General features: G+C 36.1%; 1 protein-coding gene across 7 annotated transcripts in view; it reads left to right on the top strand.

Moving 5' to 3' along the window:
• The window catches only part of CSMD3 (CUB and Sushi multiple domains 3), a 1245869-nt gene that overhangs the window by 555515 nt on the left and 672307 nt on the right, over window positions 1-18047 (top strand). For all 7 annotated transcript variants that reach the window (XM_045049906.1, XM_019823045.3, XM_019823042.3 and 4 more), the window contains one exon: window positions 16682-16806. In XM_045049906.1, the coding sequence (XP_044905841.1) occupies window positions 16682-16806 (125 nt within the window). The remainder of the gene's footprint in view (window positions 1-16681; window positions 16807-18047) is intronic.

Below are 18047 nucleotides of genomic sequence, written 5' to 3'. Positions count from 1 at the left end.
GAAGTGACAAGTATTGACAAGGACATGGAGAAAAAGTGGGAAAAAAGTTGGTGGGAATATAAATTGATACAGCCATTTTACATACCATTGATAATGGTATGGAGTTTCTTCAAAAAAGATAAAAATAGAAATATTGCATGATCCAACCGTTTCACTACTGGGTATTTATCCAAAGAATGTGAAAGCACTAAAAAATATATATGCATCCCTACATTTATTGCAGCATTATTTATATAGCCAAGATGTGGAAGCAATTCATGTGTACATCAATAGAAGAATGGATAAAGATATGTGTGTATACACACACACACAGGAATGTTAAGTAGTCATGAAAAAGTATAAGGTTGTGACATTTGCAACAACTCGAACGTACCTAAAGAGTATTAATAAATCAGGCAAATACAAATAACATATGATATCACTTATATGTAGAATGAAAACAAAACATACAAACAAAAATAATCAGACTTACAGAGAATAAACTGGTGGTTGGCAGAGAGGAGAAGGGTGGGAGATGGGCAAAATGGGTAAAGAGGAGTGGGAGATAAAGGTTTCCAGTTAAAGAATGAATAAGTCAGTGGAATAAAATTTACAACATAGGGAATATATTTAATGATGTTGTATTAATGTTATATGATGACAGTAGCTATGCTTCTGATGAGCAAAATATAACGTATAGAGTTGTTGAAACACTATGTTGCACATCTGAAATTAACGTAACATTGTGTGTCAAACTATACTCAAATATAAACAAACAAATAAATATTGTAAGAGTAAGATTTTAAAAACAAGATTCTTGTTTTTTACAGAAGTAGAGAAAACACTCCTAAAGTTTATATGGAGCCACAAAAGACCTCAAATAGCCAAAGAAATTTAAAAAAAGAAAAAGCAGGAAGTATCACACTTTCTGATTTTAAGCTATGCTATATAGATATAGTCATCAAAACAGTATGGTTCTGGCATAAAAACAGACAATTAGAGCAATGGAACAGAACTGAGGCCCAGAAGTAAGCCCAAGCCTTTATAATCAAATAATATTTGACAAGGGATTGAAGAACACTCACTGGGGAAAATGCAGCCTCTTCCGTAAATGGTGCTAGGATAATTGGATAGTCACACAGCAAAGAATGAAAATTGATCTAAATCTTACACCATTTGCAAAAATTAACTTAAATTTGATTAAGGACTTCATATTAGCCCTGAAACCATGAAACTCCTAGAAGAAATCATAGGAATAAATCTCCTTGACATAGGTCTTGGAGATGATTTTTTAAATCCGGCACCAAAAGAAAAAGAACAAAAGCAAAAACAAGCAAGTGTGACTACATCAAACTACAGCAAAAGAAACCATCAACAAAGTGAAATTATGGGCTATGAAATGGGGAAAAATATTTGCAAACCATGTATCTAATAAGAGGCAAGTAGCCAAAACGTATGAAGAACTCATACAATTGAGTAGCAAAAAAATAATGATAATAGCAATCATTATCCAGAACATAGTGAATTAAAAATATGGGCAAAGGACCTGAATAGACATTTCTTTAAAGAACATATGAGGATGGCTAACACACTCAATATCACTAAACTTTGGGGAAATGCAGTATACAACTGCAATGAAATTTAACCCCGCACCTGTTAGAATGGCCATCCTCAAAAAGATAAGAGATAACAAATGCTGGCATGCATGTGGAAAAAAGGGAACCTTTGTGCACTATTGGTTGGATTGTTAATTGGAACAGCCACATGGAAAACATTATGGAGGACAAAAAATTAAAAATGGAGCTACCATATGATTAAGCCGTTCTACTTCTGGAACCTATCCAAAGGAGATGAAAATAACTGAAGAGTGAGTGATAGCCCCCATCTTCATAGCTGGTTGCTACAGATACAGAGCTGAAAAGGGGGTTTTCAATTGTATAGGATAAAATGGAAATAAAAAAATATATAATACACTGTGATAAGTACAATTGGATAAATATATCCAATATACAGAGAAATAAATGATTACCTCTTTGGGGAATATAGGGAGGAAGAGCTGCCCCAAAGGAGATGACATCTTCACTATGTTCTGAAAATGGGTAGAAGTTTTCCAGATGGACAAGAAGTTTAGGAGAGAATTTCAGGATGAGTGTTGAGCATGTGCACTGACCCAGAACTGTATACCATGCAGCATATCTGAGGGCAGTTTGTATTGCTGAGTATCAAGTACAAAGCGGGGTAGAAGATAAAGCCCAAGAAAGAGATTGACAAGTAGACAAGGGAATGCAATACATTCCCGATTGAGGGATTAGCACCATAATTCATACTTTACTCCACAAACGTGTAATTTTAACAAAACAAAAAGGCAAAGGCAAAGTGGTGTGTCATAAGATTACTTCTAAGCTCCTTTAAATAAGCTATTGCAAGTAAGGGAATCCCCAATGGACATTTTACAGATAAAGCTTTATTTTTCCCAAATAACACGAAGTCCAGAAGAAGTACTTACTGTCATACCTTCAGCTTCTTAGTAATACTATTGGATACAGGGCCTCTTTCAGCCTTTTTAAATCTTTTCCACATTCTTAGATTAGTTTTGAGTCTTTAGTGATGGTCTCATGATGGCAGGATGGCTGTTATTATCCTTGTTCCAGATACCAATTCCTCTTTTAAAAAAGGAAGGAGGACTAATGTCAAAGAGTTTTCTCTTTTCAAGACCTTGTATTTTTGTTCAGGAAGAAAAGTCTTAGCCAACTTCCATTTCATTGTCCAGAAATGGTCGGCACGCACATCTTTGAAACAATAGCCTAGCACAGGAAACACAAGTCTTGCCTGGGGCTGGCATGAGCATATCCTGAATAAATCAGGGTTCTGTTTAAGGGGTAGGGGGCCATTTTTGAAAGGGAATGGGTAGGGCCTGCCAGGTACAGACAGCATAAGATGGCATTTTATGAATTATTCTCGGTTTTGTTCTCGAATCTCATTTGTTCCCAATCCTTTATCTCTTATCTACCCCACTCCTACTTTCAACCTGGACTCACACATGCATGCATATACACACAGACAGAACAGACTAGCCATATTCAACTACTGTGTTCTTCAGAAACTGTCATGCCTGTAACCCCTATAAATTTTGTACGCTGCGTTTCTTACCTAGAATGTCTGTCTTCTCATTCTTTGTTTGGCTACATTGGCTTAACCTCCAGTATTAAGCTCAGGTTTGAAGCCCAACCAGCCTTTATTAGGCAAATTCCCTTCTTTTTCTACAACAATCTCCATACTTAAAATGTGCTGTGATTTTTTTTTCTCTTGCTCTATCCTTGTGTGTCCTTAAACTTTTTGAGAAGAGGGTCTCATGCCTCCTTTTAATATTGGATCCTCTGTATCACCTTTGCATAGAACCTCACATACATCAATTTCAGAAATCTTGGTCAGGAAGCATCCTATTTTGTTGGACCTGCACGTATATAAGAAAAAAAAATTCTTTTAGAATATAAGTGGCTTTAATCAAGCAGATATTCACCTAGTCACGATTAAATTTGGGGCTTTGATTGTGTGTTAGACACCTGAGGTTGTAACTCCTAAGTAAACACTCAGTGAATGTATATTGAATAAATAGATTAATGTATGTTTGCAAGCGTAGAAGTTTCTGTCTTGGATGGCAAAAGTGATGGTAGTATTCTGCACTAAGACTGGAAATAAAGAAGAACGGGTTTGAAGTAGGTCAGCTCATTTTGGGACATTTTGAATTTGTGGCCTTTCTGTGGGACATTCAGATGGATACCAAAAGAGATCAAAAACAGAGATACAGATTTCTAGAAGGAGGTTGAAGCCATGTGTAGCACATGTAGCAGTTGCCCTTACGGGTATCCCCACCACACTCAAGATTCACGTACCTGTTCACCCAAGGGCTTCCAGCTGTAAACACCTGTGACTCCTATGGGGTGGCCACCTACGGGGGTAATGGGGAGTGACTCCTAACAGGTATGGAGTTTCTTGTTGGGGATAATACAAATATTCTGAAATTAGATAGTCATGTTGTATAAATTTGTGAATCTACTAAAACCCAGTAAACTGTACACTTTAAAAGTGAAAACAGTGTTTGCAAGTAAGTGGGTGAATGAATGGGTGTCTGGAAGGGTGTGTGTGCGGGGGAGGGGTCAGTTAGGTTGCAAGGTGGTGATGGGTGCACACGTTGTGGAAGATAAGGTGGAAGAGGCAGGAGGCAACCAGACCAAGGGCAACCCTCACTTTCTGTCCCAAAGATCTCACACTTTGGCCGGAAAACAATATGTGGCATCTGTAGAGTTTTTTATGATACGTAATAGGAGCTAGTATTTCTAAACTGTATTCAGACCGAGTGCTCCCTTCATTGCTAGGTCTACTTGACCCATATTCCCAGCTAACCACTAAGTTGTTCACCCTCTTTTTTTCAAGTTTTTATTTAAATTCCAGTTAGCCTACACTTTGATGTCAGTTTCAGGTGTAAATTTTCAATTCTTATCTAAAAATTTCAGTAGAAAAATTCAGTTTCCTCAGCTTCACCTTCAGACGCATGAGGTATGGTTGGAACGTCTGAATATATAACAAGACCCAGCCCCCTGGGACTACAACGTCAATGGCTCCAGACACACTTTGACAAACCCTGCTATACAAAAATAAATAGAACTCCAAAGCGGTGTTTAATGTTTTAGCACAAGAAGCTCCCCCTTGTTTTGGATCACGGTGTTGTTAGTGTCTTAGTCATTTTCTTCATGGTTCCGAGGCCCAACGAAATACGCAACACTTCCATTTTGTCTTACAGTTTATGTTCCAACAACCTAGCATCATGGTCCACCGCACTGCTTCTCCAACCTTGGATCAGATGGCGTATCATCACTCTCATTTCCTGTTTCGCGGTGAAATGGTGCGGTAGACTTGCTCTTTATTGCAGCAACCACTGAAAATCCCACTTCACAAAGATATGATGCCATTGACAAAAATCTAGTGATCTAATATTGAAACTGAACTCTCTCAAGCTAGTGGTTTGCACCATGTACCATAGATGTCTGTGTTTCCTTCAAAACTTCGGAGTATTCTGCAGACACCCCTGTGGGTCACTGCACCAACCTGATGTGCTCAACCCAGTTTGGGAACTGCAATTGTACCCAGTAAAGAAGGGCAGAGAAAATGTACAATAAAAATGCATGCTGGCATTTTGTTTTGCATTTTAATAAGAACTGTTGCCCGGGGCGGGTACTTCTCCATCCATTGTTAGAGTCCAGACAAACAATGTGGTGTTTGTAACTATATTACAAAACACCTGCAAATCAGCGTATCTTTTCTGGCTCTGCGTCTAAACTATCATGCCTTATCCTAGCGTTTCTTTCACTCAGCAAACACTTCTTATGTACTTAAGTAGCAGACACTGGGCCAGACCACAGATGTAGGCGATAAAAGGGAGAGTAAGACAGATTTTTTTTTCCCTTTTAGAGTTTACAGGCTTCCGCTTGTATTCCAGTGATTCATAAAAAGTCTCTGCCATTCTGCCCAGCCCTTTATCAGACCTCTGTATACCTGTCTGCTGTTTGTGAGAGTGTCTTTTTGTGTCAAGTAGCAGAGATACAATGAAAACTTTGAACTATTCATTCTATGTCATGCTCCCATAGAATGCTTGGGTCTTCTTTTTCTTTTCTTTTCTTTTCTTTTCTTTTCTTTTCTTTTCTTTTCTTTTCTAAGTTTATTTATTTATCTTGAGTGAGTGTGTGTGTGTGAGAGAGAGAGAGAGAGAGAGAGAGAGAGAGAGAGAGAGAGAGAGAGAGAAAGGGACAGGGAAGGAGAAAGAGGGAGAGAGAGAATCCCAAGCAGGTTCAGCACTGTCAGTGCAGAGCCCAATGAGGAGCCAGAACTCATGGACCATGAGATTATGACCTGAGCAGAAATTAAGAGTCAACCAGTTAACTGATTGAGCTACCCAGGTGCCCCAGGGACTTAATTTTCTTTTAAAGTTAGTTCTGTAGCCAAATGTTGAATTATGGATGTTCTTTATTGTCACATACTATTTGATAATTTATATAACTATTTATATTTTATTATAATATCTGCTTGTACAGTTTTCCTCAATTTTATAGCTGGAAAACAAAAAGCTTAGAGAGATCTGGTATTTTGTGTGTCACTTTCCACCTCCTATTTTGAACTTCAGAAAGCTGATACTAAGACTTGCTCAATATTTATGAAAGCACAATTTCTTGGTTTTATTTTTGTTTTTCACCAGAAATGTACTTTTCCTATAAAATGGAGAGATTAATTGCAAAGTTATTTTGATCAGGATAATATAAAGTTCATGATATAGATATTAGAGGAACTGCATTATAGCACAGTCACTATGTTAAATGGCAATGATTTAAAAGTTAGGCAACTACACCTCACTTCAAAGTTAAACACTCTTTATTCATTAAAGAGGCACAATTACATAAAAACACAATGAAATATTTGAGGTATATTTGTTGTGACATTTTACTTTAATAAAGAATAGATGGATTCATGGAATGTTACAGCTAGCATGTACCTACAGATAATCTAATCCAATCTGCTCGAAATTTTCCTCAGTGGGCTATAATGTTAGTAAAGCTGAATGTGTAAAATTGACTTTATTTTATAGCATAGGCTTAACATGGAAGTAGTAACTTAAGATGCCAAATTTTCATTGCCGACATTTGCAATAATTTATTATTAATTGTCAGCATCTCCGTGTTGGATTTTAGATACAAACACTAAGTGTGGGTAGTCAGTGCTCAGTCTCAGCGGCCCTCCCTGTTTGTAAAACATTAAGTGGTTTACAAACAATGAGGTAGTTACTTTGTGTGTTACTCTCTGCACTCTAAATATCACCCATAAAGTTCCTTGTGGATTACTCTTGCATCTTTCTTATTTCTTTGGCCAGAGAATAAATGACATGGATAACTGCTACAGAAGTAGATCAAATGGGATTTTATATATATAAAAAAAAGTGATTTGTAAACTAAAATGCCATAGTCAAGTATTAATTGCTAATGTGCTTTTAAAAATATTCTAGAGTCGCCTGGGTGGCTCAGTCGGTTGAGCGTCCAGCTTCGGCTCAGGTCATGATCTCACAGTTTGTGGGTTCCAGCCCCACATCGGGCTCTGTGCTGACAGCTTAGAGCCTGGAGCCTGCTTCGAATTCTGTGTCTCCCTCTCTCTCTGCTCCTTCCCTGCTCATGCTCTGTTTCTCTCTCTCCTTCAAAAATAAATAAATAAAAACATTAAAAATGTTCTAAGATTTGAAAAAATACAAAAACTTGATCACCTTGGATAGTTTAAAACATCATGTATTCCAATTTTAATTTATCTATGCCTCTGAAATGTGTTCTTACTCTGAGATAGATTTTCTTTTATTTAAACCTCCACTTCTGTCAGTTTATTCCTCTATCACAACTATTCTTTTTTTTTTAATTCTTTTAATGTTTATTTATTTATTATCAAGAGCCCAAGACGGGACTTGAACTCATGAGCTGTGAGATCATGACCTGAGCCAAACGAAGTCAGATGCTTAACTGACTGAGCTACCCAGGCGCCCCTAGGACAACTATTCTTAAACAGAGGGTCATACATAGTCCTTTGGCAGGGAGGTTTGCAATGAATTGGCACCATATATATATACATATATGTATGTATGTATGTACATATATGTATATATATGTATACATATATACACACATACACACACATATATGTTAGATACTTTATATATATGTCATATACCTCTGTATTTTGATATATGTTATCAAAGTTTGATGACATAACCTCTGAAAAATTAGACAAATAATGTTATTCCTCTAACACAACTGTTTTTAAACAGAAGGTCATACATAATCCTTTGGGGGGCATTTTGCAATGAGTTGGTTACCAATAGTAAAATACACACACATGCATATATATACACATATATATACATATATACATATATATGTATATACACACTTACATATATATAGATATATATACACACAAATATATATATATTTATATATCAAAGTTTGATAATGTAAGCTCTGAAAAATTATTCAAAAAGGATTATCCTCATTGCATTACTTAGTTCCCAGCTGATATGAGTGCACGGATGTGGGGAGAGAAGTAGAAAAGCAACAGGTACAGTTAGAGCTACAGTGCCAGAATTATGATGTTAACTTTGCCTTATTTTATGATGATGCCTCTGTGAGGCACATTTTATGGATATGTTTTCATGTGAATTACAAAACAGCATGTGGTGGAAGCCATAAGGAAACTTACCAACTTAACACCACAGCATTAAAGTTTTTTAGACCTTATTTTTGCCACTGATTTAATTTTTCATTGTCAGGGATTATATAATCAGATTCTAATTTCTATATGCATCAACCACTTTCCTTTATGTTTCTTTTGTATTCTTTTGTATTGTTATAGCAATAAAATTTGTGCCACACCCATTATAGCTTTTCAATTAATACTATTTGAAAAGTTTATTATTTTCATAATTTTAACTTAGTCTCGTAAAACATTTTTAACACAGTACACAAGTTTGTGTTCATATTTTTAAATAAATTTTATTTTGTCACTGATTTTTGTGATTTTTCTGAATATTTTGCTCTTTCTAAACCTTTTTGCTAGTAACCTTCAAAAACACTGTTTACTAATTTCTTTTCTTTTTTTTTTTCTATCAAAGAATATCATTATCCTACCTTGAGCCTTTCTGTTTATAACTCAGTTTTGGATCTGTATGATACTTCACTTATAATGTACAAACACTGTGCCTATACAGGATTAAACCTCTATCAAACTGTCATATTCAATCAAGAAACAAAACCTGATCTAGTGAATGTTGAATAGAAGATGTAAAAAAAAAAAGACAACTCAAAACAAACAAGCACACAGTAGCAAGGATTTATCTCATACACGCCAGGAACAAGAAAAGAAAAGAAACAGTATCAGTATAAAAATAAGATTTTTAGTTGTTATTTTTTTCATAATTGCACTGAATTTTGGAATTTTGAAATTTTGAAATCTTATCAGGTGCAATAGCAAGGATTTTTGAGGAGGCAATTTTGAAGAGTTCTGAAGAGTTGATGAATTAACTTTGAAAGTTAAGGACAGGGCTCCATGATAATAATCATTATTCTTTTCTCTGAAGGTGTAAAGTTCTAACTCATTTTAATGGCTTTATTTTAGCTTAGTTAGCTTTTTTAACTCATGAAGAGCTGTCCCCATATGAAAACCCACGTTAATGTGCTCACCTAGTGTTCCTTTGTTTCTTTCCGACCAAACTATTTTGTTGGGATTGTTTCTTTTTCCAGGATATTATCCTGATTGGAATTGCCCCATTTCTCAAGCAATTGTGTTGTTTCGTGAAAGTATATACATATATTAAATAAAACCATAAGAAAGACTGACTCCTAGTGATAAAATTTAGGCTGAAGTGAAATGAAGTATTGGAAGGTTGGGGCAGATAGCAACATCACCTTCTAGATATTCTGTCAATGCATACAGAAGTCCAAGTTTGGGGAGACTGAGAGGGTAGCACTTGGTTTCAGTATTGATTGAGATAGTGAGTGACTTTTAACCTCGCACCACTGAACAAGCCAAGGTACCCAAGGTCAGTATCCAAACTGATCATAACCAACCATGCAACAAAAGGCAGTAGATCAAGAGACTAAAATATAAAAAGGCAGTAGATCAGGAGTGTATGAATGCTGAATTGAATCTTCGTGGCATTTGGCATAGATTGGGTTCTGCTGATACAATCTTTGGAAAGGAATAGCATTAATTTTGTAGGGACAGTGAAATGACAATACATATAAAAAGACCATGGTGTTCTTTTCTCTTTTGAAGGAAAGTTTTGGGATAAGTTAAAAATCTCACTATATTTGAAAAAAATTATCAACATACTTTAGATTTAAAAAAATTTGAAAAGGTAATTTATTATAACCTTAGAATAAATTTTGTGAATATATATATATGTGTGTGTGTGTGTGTGTGTGTGTATACACACACATATATACACATATATATGTATATATATATATATATATATATATATATATATATATACACACACATATAAACTTTATAGTAAGTGGGTTAATACCATCACTTTTGCTTCCAGCTTAAGATGACAGGTTGAATATTTGAGAGAGAGAATAACCCAGGGTACAAAGGAGAGACATATTGAATCCGAAACCAGGTGTAGAAACAGCCCTTTCATAAAAAGATACAAGTGCTCTGTTTTTACAGTAAGAAAGAAGAGAATGAATGTGAATAAGAAAAGAATAAGAGTTTTGGAATTAGATTAAAAACACATTAACAGTATAGAGCTTAAAGTTTTTTTTCACTTATTTTCATAATCTTTATTTTCAAAACATTCTACAACAATCATAAATCACATGTATAATTCTAAAAGAGAAAAGAAGATCATATGGTAAAAATTTCCTACTCCAAATCCATTTTGGTAAAAGTAACCTCAGATTTTCTAATGTGCAGTTAATCATTTTTGAAATTATTAATTTAAATACATTTAGAGAATCATTTGTTTTTCGAAGATATTAAACAGATATGATTGAGGTCATCTTGATGATAGATTAGAATGGGGAAAAGTTACATATTTTGAAAAATTAACATCTTTTTTCACTGACAGCTCTGATATCATAGTGTGTTTTTGCAATAATAGGTATAATTTTTAAAAAGATGATAGTGCAAGGGCGCCCAGGTGGCTAAATTGGTTGAGTGTCCGACTTTTGATTTCAACTCAGGTCATCATCCCAGGGTCCTGGGATTGAGCCCCATATTGGGCTGCGCTCAGCATAGAGCCTGCTTAAGATTCTCTTTCTCTTCCTCTGCCCCTCTCCCCTGCTTGCGCATGCGCTCTCTCTCTATCTCAAAAACCATAAAAATTAAAAAATTAAAAATTAAAAAAAGATGATAGTACTTCAACAGGGGCCAATATAATCACAGTGAAGACCAACACTTGTTTTTCCAGCTATGTGATTGCATATCATATGCTTGATGACTCCATACTTTGAAATTAAAACTGTGTTCAATCCTTTATTTTGGAATGTTCTATCAGATTGAGTATCCTACTACAGTGAAAGGTTTTATTTAGCTGGGCGAGACAGATGTCTCTTCAGTAGTCACAGAAAGTACAGTTTGTACAGCTTGTCTTCTGTATAACTGAATACTTTCCTAGAAATACATATTTTTAATGAAACTTAGTTGTTTTTTTTTACGTTTGACTCAAATATTAAAGCAGTTCATAAAATGAAAACACAGTGCATTTGTTCAAGATATCCATTTCTTAGATACTGTGGACCTGGATTCCTCTGAAAAGACTACTTATTTCATTGATTTCTGCCCTCGCTATGTTCTTTTCCTCTTATATTTTTTGGTCTAGAATATGTTAACGTGTAGCTGTGATCCGAGATGGAGGTATTTGTAGATGCTCAGTAGAGTCTTTCTTTCAATAGTGGGGTAGAAATTACTGAGTTTCACGGTTATTTCCATGATTGGGGTGCTCAATATGTGTTAGGTGCTCTGTGTACTTTATAAATGGTATTTCATTACATGATCACAACAGCTGAGGAAGCTGAGGCTTTCAGACATTTTTACGTTTTTAAAGCCAAGGAACTGGGAAAGAGAAGAGTTGGATTTGAAAGTTCTGACTTTTTTTAAAAAAATATTTTAGAGAGAGACAGGAAGTAGGGAAAAGGGGCAGAGGGAGAGAGAGGGAATCTCAAGCAGGCATCGTGCTCGGCGTGGAGCCCAACGTGGGGCTCAATCCCATGATCCTGGGATGATGACCAGAGTGGAAACCAAGAGGCTGACAATCAACATACTTACTCCCCCAGGGGCCCCTGAAAGTTCTCTCTGATTCTTTGGCTTAAACTATTGGCCATAGTCTAAACTACCTCTCCCATTGTACTCAACAAAGAAAAAAAAATCACTGGAATTGTTAATCATAGAGTGCGTACAGGAGTGGGTAGAAACTTTAGGGACTAATCGCTGGTCGTCTTTGTTAAGTAGCAGAGCACTTACGTGTCTGTTATTACAAAGTGCCTATCTCCAAGCTAAGTGTAGTCGTTTGCTATAATCAAAAGAAACAAGCTAAAATACTTGCTATTTAAACAAGATGAAATGTCTTTCTTTCAGCAAGAAGCATCTGGTAAACTAGAATATTGTAACCAAATACAAATACAGTGACGACTACAGTGATCTTGACAGAATTACTAATCACTAAGTGAGAAAATAGTAATTAAAATTACTTCTATGGACCAGACCTTTTTTTTTAACCATGAATCTCCTTAGTACAGTTACCATCATATCATCTCTGTGAGAGCAAGGATCACTGCAGTAGTTTGTAAACCAAACTCCTTGCTTCCACCTTTGCTCCCCTAAAGTTTTTTCTTCACCTAGCAGCCACTATGACCATTTTAAAACATAAAGGACCGTAATGTCATTCTTTTGCCTCCCAGTCCTACAAGAACTGCCCAGTTTTCTCAGAGTAAAGGTAGAAATCCTTACTATAGCCTACAAATTCATAAATGATCTGCCCCTAATCTCTAATCACTTCCTTAATTTCATACCCCAGTCTCCATCATTTGCTTTGCTCTAATCACATTACTTTTCTCACTGCTTCTGGAACATAGCAAACGTGTCACATGGTGGGAGGTGAGTACAAGTGGATTATAAGCAGTTTAAATAACCATCAGAGAATATCTTACCCAAGAATAATTTGTCACATTATAAGAATATGGTATCTTTGGAATAAGCCTTTTTAGATAATTATTATTATTTAAATATAAACTATTATTTACTATTATACTATTATTTAGATAATAGTAAAGATATCATTTATTCAGTCCCTCTCAAAAATACACACACACGCACACACACACGCACGCACGCACACTTAATAACTTCCTGTATAGTAGACTAATAGGTTGGAAAACAAAATAGATGAGTTCCTGGAGTTTTTCCAGTGGGATGAGAAATGCAGTAAGTAGACAAATACACAATGTATCAGATAGTATATAGGAATTCATAGGAAAGAAGCTGATGGATTAGGAACAGTTGTTTTATAGATACTAGTCAAAGACAGCCTAATGGATAATTTTACATGTATTAGAAAAACAGAAGTGAGAATTTGGCACCTGTGGCTTCCTGGAGCAAGCATTTTTCCAGAGTAACACAAAGGCAAAGGTAAAGACCTGGAGACAAGTGTGTGTTTTAATATTTTCAAACCAGAGCAAGGAAGCCAGTGTAGCCAAGGAATAGAGATTGGGGAAGAAAGTGATAGGAAAAGAGTTTTGGAAATTAGCATGGACAGATCACATAGGCCATGATAAGGGCATTGCCTTCACTCCCAGTGAAATACAGAAGCATTAGAAGATTTGACACAGAGGAAAGGCATAATTTGAGCAATCTTGTAAAAAGATTGCTGCGGACACTAAGGATAGATTTTAAGGAGTCAAGAGCAGAAACAGGAAAGCAGCAACATAGCAGCAGAAGGACTATTGGCAATAAAATAGATGAGAAATTATGATGGCTCAGGTCAAGGTGGTGGCACTGTAGGGGTAAGAAATATCAGGTTCATGATTTTCAAAGTGTTGATAACAGGATTTGCTCAATGAGGTGGACGGGAAACGTAAAAGAGAGGGATGAGGCAAGAATGATTCCCCAGGTTTTTAGTCGTCAACTAGAAGGATAGTTTTTATTGACGAAGGTGAGAGTAAGGAAGGGCGAAGAATTGGCTATTAGATAAACTTGTAAGGCTTCTCAGGCTATAGAGTAGTCTAAATAAATCTTGGGGCCGTTAAGTTCACCAAGACCCTAATCATTTATTTCTTGGTTGTATGGGTATTTAATTTGTGATGATTCACTGAGCTGTATATTTTGTTTTGTACACTTTGGTAAGTGCGATTCATATTTAAAAAGAACCACTTTAAAAATGTATTTGAGTGTAGACGATGTTTCATTAGTTTCAGGTGCATCATGGGATACACCTTCTCTATACTTTATGTTGTGCTTACCACAAGTGTAGCTCCCATCTGTCACCATGCATTAGTATTACAATGATCACTACTGTATTTCTTATGCTGTGACTTTTATTTTTGTAATTTATTCATTCCCAAAATGGATGCCCGTATCTCCCACTCCCCTGCCCTCTGGCATCCATTAGTTTGTTCTTTGTAGTTGTAAGTCTCATTCCGCTGTTTGCTTGTTTATTCATTTTTCTTATATTCCATATATTAGTGAAATCATACGGTATTTGTCTTTCTCTGTCTGACTCATCTCACTTACGTAATACCCTCTAGGTCTATCCCTCTTGTTACGAATGGTAAAATCTCATCTTTTTGTGGCTGTGTAATATTCCATTGTATATATAACACATCTTCCTTATTTATTTGTCTGTGGATGGACACTCAGGTTGCTTCTGTATCTGAACTATTATAAATTATGTTGTGATTATCATAGGAGTGCATATATCTTTTTGAAGGAGTGGTTTTATTTCCTTTGGGTAAATACCCAGTGGAATTATTGGATCATGTGGTAATTCCATTTTTAATTTTTGAGGAACCTCCATACTGTTTTTCACAGTGACTGTAGCAGTTTACATCCCCAGCTTTTCAAAAAGAAATGGTGAGAGAAGAAAAGAAAATGCCTCCAGAGGAGAGTAGATTCTAATGCCTAGAGATTTTTCCCTATGCTAAACCTTTGTTCTTTGTCATGCCATCTCTAGTTCAGATTTTTTGTCATCTTTAGCTTAAATCAGAGGTTGGACAGCTTTTTCTATAAAGCATCAGATAGGAAATATTTTATAGTTTGTAGGCCAAAGTGTCTCCATTGCAACTACTCAACTCTGACATTGTAGCATGAAAACAGCCATAGACAATATGTAAATGAAAGTATCCCTGTGTTCTAATAAAACTTTATTTATACACATCGAAATCTGAATTGAGTACAATTTTTATATTTCATAAAATGTTATTTTTGTGATTTTTTTCAAATGTTTGAAAGTGTAAATACGATTTTTATGTGTTGGGCTGTACAGAAATAGGCAGCGGACCAAATTTGGCCTGCAGGACACAGTTTGCTGATCATTGGCCTAAACCACTTAAATTATTTTCTCATACACCCCTATACTCTAATACATGTTCCTTTTAAACTGTCCTCTATGCTGTTCCAGAAATATCTTTTTACAATACAAATGTGATCATGGAAGCTGCCTCTATGACAAGCTGAGGTTGCTGAACAGGAGCTGTTCAGACACAGGCTGGGTGAGAGGGTGCAGGCAAGGCCCTCCAGGAAGAGGGGGAAGGGAGGACAGTGCCGACAGAATACAGCATGGCACGTGCAGATAGTCAGCTGCTAGAGGTAGCGTTCACGTGCGGCACTGGGTTAGGGATGGGGTGGAGAAGTTGGCTGCACTTCTTGCTGGAAGACTTTTTATGCTACGTAAAGGAAATTGGACTTTATCTTTTTGTGGTGAGTTGCTGTTCAGGGATTTTAACAAAGAAAATGCATGGTCAGTTTTTCTTTTTTTTTATTTCATTCCAGCAAACATCCATTACCCTTAGAAATTAAGGTTTTAAAAAATGATCCTTTTAGTAACTTCGCTTTCAGAGGAAAGGGAAGTAAAATCCAAATTGCAGTAGGTTAAATAATAAATGATGGGTAAATTTTATATGCAGGGCAATAAACACAATTTTGCAGCCCTAAATATGTGTTTGCTTGTTTGTCTATTTATTGATATACAAGTACCAGTCCAAATAACTGCACATATAAATACCTGCTAGAAAAGTACCACGATGTGGTATGAATACAAGGGTTGAGATTCAAGTCAGGAAGACCACTTTTTGCTTCATGGTTACCACCTCGGATTGGAATTTTACTCAGTTATAGAGGTGCCTGGGTGGCTCAGTTCGTTAAATGTCCAACTTCGGAGCAGGTCATGATCTCACGATTCATGAACTTGAGCCCCACGTCAGGCTCTGTGCTGCCAGTTCAGACCCTGGAGCCTGTATCAGATTCTGTGTGTCCCTCTCTCTCTCTGCCCCTCCTCTCCTTGCCTTCTGTCCCTCTAAATACATACATACATACATACATACATACATACATACATACATACATACATAAATAGGGGTGCCTGGGGGGCTCAGTTGGTTGAGCGACCGACTTCGGCTCAGGTCATAATCTCACGGTTTGTGAGTTCGGGCCCCGCATCGGGCTCTGTGCTGACAGCTCAGAGCCTGGAGCCTGTTTCAGATTCTGTGTCTCCCTCTCTCTGACCCTCCCCCATTCATGCTCTGTGTCTCTCTGCCTCAGAAATAAATAAACATTAAAAAAAATTTATAAAAAAAATAGTAAATTACTCAGTTACTTAACCTTGGTTTCTACAACTAACAACACGATAATTAAATTTGATGACAGCTTTCTGTAGTTCCTACTAATATCTTCATGTTATTGACTTACAAGAGGTTCGTCTGTTTATAACTTTTATTATATATTTGTACAAATTATATTTTCATATTTTGTTTTCCCGTTGGAAAGATACTTTTTGTCACTATGGAACATTTTTGACCCATTGGATATTACCAGTAGAAGTGGAGATGAATCACTGTTATATGCTTCTAATCCTGTTTTTTTTTTTTTTTTTTTTTAATCCTCTGTTCAATTTTAGCCTTGGATCAACTGTGCAGTTCTCTTGTGATGAAGATTATGTCCTACAGGGGGCTAAGAGCATCACTTGTCAGAGGATAGCTGAAGTCTTTGCTGCTTGGAGTGATCACCGCCCTGTATGTAAAGGTAAAGAAAAATCTTTAAATCAAAATGCTCTCTTCACAACATTTTAATAGTTTGAGCTTTATTCCAAGGAGTATAAGTTTCAATTAAATCTTTAAGGTGTAATGCAGTCTTTAAGGAAGTACTTAACTCATGTGTTTAGCAATAGTTGTTGAAAACCTCTAATATGTCAAGCACTGGGTTAGGTTCCCAAGGAGTACCCAATGTAATAATTGGAGTAATATGAAATATAAGACACTGATGACTTTGTTGGCTTTATTTTAATAAAACATTACCTTGTGTAGAGATTGATAGGGCCTGATTTTTTAACCACAGTTTTATCTCTATTTGTATGCTTTGCCATTTTAATTGCATTTGTCTCCAATAAGCAGCGATACTGGTGTTGGTGGAGGTAGAACACAGTTCTGTGATTCGTTAATTTAATCTAAAACAAATTCATGTGTACCCTCTGGCTTCCCATATTACCAGTAACTGCAGATAAGATTTATTCCCACCACCTTCTTCAAATTAAATATTTCTGTATGAATTAAATACACTCCCGTTTACTAAAATTTATTCAGCTGTGTTTGAAAGTCAACACCTCATCCTACTGGCAGTTGTGATTGCTCCTTTGTTGTTGTTGTTATTTTTTACTAATTGCATCCCTGCATATTTCAGTGTCCTAGTACTCAAAATTTCATTAGGCTTTCTTCACCCTCGGGGAACATTTTCACTGAGTCAACACACTGTAGATCCCCCTCAGGTGTCATAAGGGTGTTATCAGGGGAATAGAGAAGGGGCATATTTGAGAGCTACCATAAAGGAAAAAAGGCAAAAGTATTTGACAACTGGCTGGATTCGGAAGGAGAAATTAACAAGAAAGAGTCAAAGATGATGTTCAAGTCCATGAGACCAGAAAAACCTCATGCTGTTAATAAGTACGAAGAAACTGAAAAATGGAGTTTTATGTAAAATTATCCAGTTACTGCAATATTGTGATCATTGGCACCACTTGTAGGCACTTTGTGCTGGGCATAGAGCTAACCACTGTATATACTATGTCTTATTTAATCCTCAAAACAAACCAATGGAGACATTATTATCTCCATTTTAGAAATGAAGAAGGTAAGGCCTAAAGAGATACAGTCACTTTCCCAAGCTCAAATACTTGGAAAATATTTTTCCTTAAGTCCTTAAGTCTATAAATCCTTAAGACTTATAGAATGGAGAGAAAGGCCAGATTTCAGAACTTTACTGATGGAATA

The sequence above is a fragment of the Felis catus genome, chromosome F2, assembly GCF_018350175.1.
Source record: "Felis catus isolate Fca126 chromosome F2, F.catus_Fca126_mat1.0, whole genome shotgun sequence".
Lineage (NCBI taxonomy): Eukaryota > Metazoa > Chordata > Mammalia > Carnivora > Felidae > Felis > Felis catus.
This window is presented reverse-complemented; position numbering and strand designations above follow the sequence as displayed.